Genomic DNA, 5,413 nt, shown 5'->3' with positions numbered 1-5,413 from the left:
CACACTCACACTCACACTCACACTCACACTCACACTCACACTCACACACACTCACACTCACACTCACACTCACACTCGTTGTGAGTCCTCACACAACTCATTCCCTCACACACACACAAACAACAGATACTCATTCTATACACATACTCACTCCTCCCTGCACCCACTTGCCCAAAGCCCATATGGGCACATGCACACACACACACACACAGACACACACAGTGGGGGGGGGGTGAGGGCGCACTGGGGGAAGACAAGCAGAAACGCAGCCCACTTGCCTGTTGCTAGGAAACGCAGGGTAGCCAGCAGAAGCTGAGGTGATATTTTAACTTTCATTTCGTTGTCGGTCGGCTTGAAGGCCGAGAAATCCTGCTTCCTCTCCCGATGGGTGATTTTCTTCTTCGTCTTGTTGTCGGCTGAGGAGGGAAGATGAAAAGTAAGAGCGTAAGACACAAAGTAAAAGTGTTTGTGCAACAACAACAGGTCGATCCGCTCCGCAGACAGTGAGCGACTCCTCCCAGGTCGTAGGGTGACTAAACTGGAGTTACCCAAAGCTTATTGCTTTTTCCTGAAATGTAGCTGTGGCGTTCTTCTCAGAACTAAAAGAGAGCTATTGGGGGCTATGTTGTTAGCTTACCACATTCTTAACATTGCTTAAAGCCATATGTATTAGGGCAACAAATAGACTGGCACGTACTCCACGTCTGCAGGATGTCTGGTACCGTTAGAGGTGCAACAACACAGTCGGCTCAGGGTTCGCTGTGATACATGAAACAGGGTTTTCCCTTTGACATGTTTAGTGACTGTACTAAATATCTATTCCTCCCAGGGGCAAAATGTGAACAATAACTGGAACTATTGTTACTTATAATATTGTAGGTATTGGTGCACGAACGGAAATATAAGAATCTCTTCAATGAAAAACATAAAGGAGTTCTGAAGAATAACAAAAATCTAGTTGGAGTAATAATCTTAAAACACCTCCGCTGGCCACAAACCTTAATTAAAACATTATCACACATTTTTAAAGCTGCTATAATCAACATTTGTATATGAACAATTATCTACATGTATTATGAAAGGCATCACCTAAAGTGATAAACCCAAAGCTCCTCTCAGCTCTTCCTTGTTTCAGCCTTTTTCAGCTCATTTTTGGAGTTTTCCTGCTGCAACTTCATGGTTCAGTCTCACCGTTGTTTCCAGACGTAGCAGGCAGCTGTTTGAAATGAATACAAACCAACAGCACTCTACCTGCTCAGCCCCGAATGGCAGACAGACAGAGTTGCTAGCTGGTGAAGATTTAGTTGCTAAAGAGCCGAATGTTTCCTCAGGAGTTGGCGGAGAGCAGACCAGAGCGACACACAAACCTTTTGTCAGACATGAAGCATGGAGCAACACCAACATTCATTTGCTAAATTCTCAACTATGTTCACAAGCTCGTCGCTAAATGTGTCCGTCTGCTGTTTGGTGCCGAGCATGTGGTGAACATGACAATCGTGTTCAGGCTTTGGCTGCATGCAGATAGAACAGTCGGTGGAACGCATTGGAAATGACTGGATAGCGTCTGGTGATGACTAAGCTTTGCATCAGCTTTCAGTGTAACCTGGTTACTTGTTAAACTATCTGGTTGCAGACGTTGTCTCTCAACTCCAGTCTAGCGTCTCAACTTGCTCATCGAACTGTAAACAATGACCAGCGCGTGGAAGAGGAAGTCTGGACCCGGGTATCTGGATATCAGCTGGCTACGCCGGAACCCCCGAAATATTGTCCGTTGCCCCCAGAGGATAAATATTCGTCAGACTAATAGCCAATGGGTTGTGAGATCGTTTATCAAAGCTTTGTCCCTGAAAACAGCTGCCTGCTGCATCTGGAAACAGTGTTGATGAGAACCACAAGTGAGAGAAGCTCAAACACTCAACAGAGCAGAGAGTACAGAGTCAGGTGACAACCCTCAGCTATGAGCGACGCCTTTCACATTACATGCAGACATTTGATGCTTTGTTGATATAAATATATTGATTAGTGCAGCTTTAATTGTGCACACTAATATGCAGTCAATAGATGCAAAAGAGCACCATTCAGCTTTAACAACTGATCACATTTAGATCAAATAACAATCACATTTTCAGCTCCACATTCATTCATGAATTATTTGTCAATGTTTATTTGAAAGCCCCTCTAAAGTTACAGAAATGTACATTTAGATAAATGTGCAGCATCAGTTAGAGCCACATTAAGTGGGTTTAAACGGTCACAGTGTAACAGATCCATCAGATAGAGCCCAGCTGCCGGGCTCGGATCAGTTTATAACAGATGGAGGATTTCTTACTGTGACAGGCTCAATGCCTGGAGGCCTTACAGTCTAAGGGGGCATGCGGTTTGAGAGGGGAACCTACTGTACAAGTCAGTCTCGTCCAGGATCTCTGACTTGATGATTTCTTCAATAACGTCCTCCAGGGTGACAATACCCAGAACCTCGTAGAAAGGGTCTCCCTCACCCTCATTGTTCACCCTCTGAACTATGGCCAGGTGGGATTTTCCTAGCAAAACACACACACACACACACACACACACACAGGTTATAAAGTTAGGGTCATATAATGATAAAGGGAGTTAAATATAGGTCAGGCAGTGATGGAGCTACAAGGGAGCAAACAGGCAGGCAGGGACACACTTTGATCCATTTCATAGAGTAGCATTTTAATACCAAGTATCCAGGATAAATACTTTATACATTGTGTTTTATATTGTGAAACAGTTCATCAGTCACGTCAGATAGTGTTTTGGCTGTGATGACGCTGAGGCTGCAGTCTGACTCACAGAGCAGGTGACATCAAGTGATCTGTTCGCTGCATCAGTTAAATGACCAGGCATGCAGCAGGACAACGGTAGTTCAAGTGTTAACAGTGCCAGCGGAAACTCAAACAGCCAGAGAGACAGACAGTCAAACAGTCTACATGTCATCACACGAGACCCCTTAGCCCCCCCTCCCTCTATATCTGTGTTCCCAGGATCCTCCTGTGAGCTGCACCAACTGGAAAGAAAGAAAAGAAACAAACTGCCGTGTATGCAGAGAATACTGTCAAGCAAAACGCTAAACAAATTCTCTGCCTTTTCTCAGCTTGTGATCATTTAAAAGGAATTTTCCAGAGGCCCAGGCTAATATTAGCCCCCTGCAAAATGAAGTTTCCATTCCGCCCCGGCGATATTCTCACCGAGCGAAGGAGCAGACTGGGGGCGAAGCCTCCGCTGTGTGATCAGATTGTCTCGGAATGGGCCGTTTGCATGCAGATACACCTCGGCGTATATAATGGAGGACGTTGGTGTGCATGCACGTGTGTCAGAGTGCACGAGTGTGTGTGTGTGTGTCTGTGTGTGTGTGTGTGTGTTTGTATCTGGAGAACACAGGTGCATCACTGAGTCAGTGTTCACATGCTGTTTCAGCTAATGTCGGCTGTTTGGTGCAGGCAGGCAGACTGGCAGGACTGCAGCTCACGGCTTCCTCACAACGCGGTGACAGCTCACTGACGTGCAGTGTGCAGAGGCTGGGAGTCTGAACGCTGTGAGCATTAGATGCAGAGTTGATGCTGTCAAGAAATATACTCAGATTACACCTAATAGGCTGGCAGGGTATTAATAATGTAAAGACCAGAAATCCACCATTAAAAAGAGTCTGCAAACAGCAGGCTATGTGCAAGTGTATTTCTGTTAACATGTCAATGGCATGTTGAGCATGCTGCTTTATGACGGAGGGTTGGGTTTGAAACAGAAATGGAGCCTCGATGGGTTAAAGCAATCCGGCCTCAGAAGTCCTTCAGCCAGCAATTACTCCAAACTGTCCAGAGAGGGAAATGGAGTGGCCAGCAAAGCAGAGTACAGTGAAACAGATCAATGCTCACTTCCTTCTCTTTAATGGTATCTACTCCATTCATGGCAGGTTCATAAACAAGGCTTCCAAATCACAGGAAAGTGTACAGTACACAGTAATCCAGCAAGATCACAGACCTCAACGTCACCAAATCAAAAGCTTCATCGATACGTCTCTGACATCTCGTGAGCATTTGTAATGATTCATTTGAACATCTTCTGCAGGGATGTAGTATTTATTTGAATATATTGTAAAATTGTTCTTGTTATGGCTTTAACAGAGGAAGAGGAACAGCCAATGGGAGTGTGTGTCAACATAACCGTAACCTTTCTGGCACAAAACAAGGCCCGACCTCCGACCTTTATGTGAGCAGACTAATAAGAGGCGGAGGACCTCACTGAGATCACACACCGACCTGTTGAACTCATCCCATCACGATGTTTCTTAACATCAGGAACATTTTCCATCACCTCCTTGGACAGAGGACTTTACTATTACAGATGATTTAACAATAGGTCACGAGTTCAAATGAAGAAAGAACGTCACGCAGGAAATGTATGAGAAGCTATTCAGTAGAAATGACGGAGAAAAGCATGTTTATGCAAAGTTTAAGAGTTTATTCTAGAGTCTGTCCCGGGGGCTAACATCTAAGGAGGACGTTTCATACATTCCATACCACCACCTTTCTATATACACTATTCTGTATATTTTCTATGGAAATCATCAGGCCACATATTTAACTATTGACCATCAAATATCTTGCCATGCTAGTGCTGTGGCTCCAGTGATGGCAATATCAGTCACTTGGTTGGTTGAATGACCACTTTGTTCCAGAGTGAAATATCTCGACAACTGTTGGATTGATTTCTATTAAAGTTAGTGCAAATAATTCCTGGTGCCCAGAGGACGAAGCCCCGACGTGTCTTCTAGCGCCACCAGCAGGTGAAATGTCGTATTGTGAAATATATTCACATCTTCAAAGTGGATTGGTGCAACATTTGGTACAAACATCCATGGCTGCCAGATATTTAAATCCTAAAGACTGCCAAGAGGTTCCTTCATGTTCATAGGCAGACATTAAGGGTTCACAGATTATAACTCATTATGACGCCACCATTGGCTGACACCTTTCTGTTTAGAGTGAAACGTCTCTTTAGGATGGATTTGCATGGACTGACAGACCGACATAAATTCATGCAGACGAAGAGAGTATTAGTCTCGTATATTACTGAGAAGTACAGACAGTTGAGAATCATACAGTAGAATTGGAATTTTGGTCCAAATCAAACACTTTTCAAGGCGGATGCCTACGTTGTATAATTGCATTATATTTATTGGCAGAGGCTTGTGTCGGTAGTGACTTTCATAAAGTGCGTTGAAAATTTAAATCAGCTTGATCGACTAACCTTTGAGCATCACAAGCTTCTAAAATGATTTCAAGTGGTCTGAAGTTAAAATTATATCTAAAGTCTATTTCTGTCTCAGTCACTGTTGCGCGCACACACACACACACACACACACACACACACACACACACACACACAC

The 5,413-nt window shown here is 44.2% G+C and overlaps 1 protein-coding gene across 2 annotated transcripts in view; it reads right to left on the bottom strand.

The window, feature by feature from the left end:
- Positions 1-5,413, bottom strand: part of cnnm2b (cyclin and CBS domain divalent metal cation transport mediator 2b) — a 29,693-nt gene that overhangs the window by 7,604 nt on the left and 16,676 nt on the right. For both annotated transcript variants that reach the window (XM_031864513.1, XM_031864514.1), the window contains exons 2-3: positions 2,397-2,540; positions 279-416 (exon numbers count right to left, since the gene is read on the bottom strand). In XM_031864513.1, the coding sequence (XP_031720373.1) occupies positions 279-416; positions 2,397-2,540 (282 nt within the window). The remainder of the gene's footprint in view (positions 1-278; positions 417-2,396; positions 2,541-5,413) is intronic.

This window comes from Anarrhichthys ocellatus, unplaced genomic scaffold, assembly GCF_004355925.1.
Source record: "Anarrhichthys ocellatus isolate YVR2014 unplaced genomic scaffold, GSC_Weel_1.0 scaffold31, whole genome shotgun sequence".
Taxonomy (NCBI): domain Eukaryota; kingdom Metazoa; phylum Chordata; class Actinopteri; order Perciformes; family Anarhichadidae; genus Anarrhichthys; species Anarrhichthys ocellatus.
The sequence above is the reverse complement of the archived record's forward strand: the minus strand, read 5'-3'. Positions and strand labels throughout refer to the sequence as shown.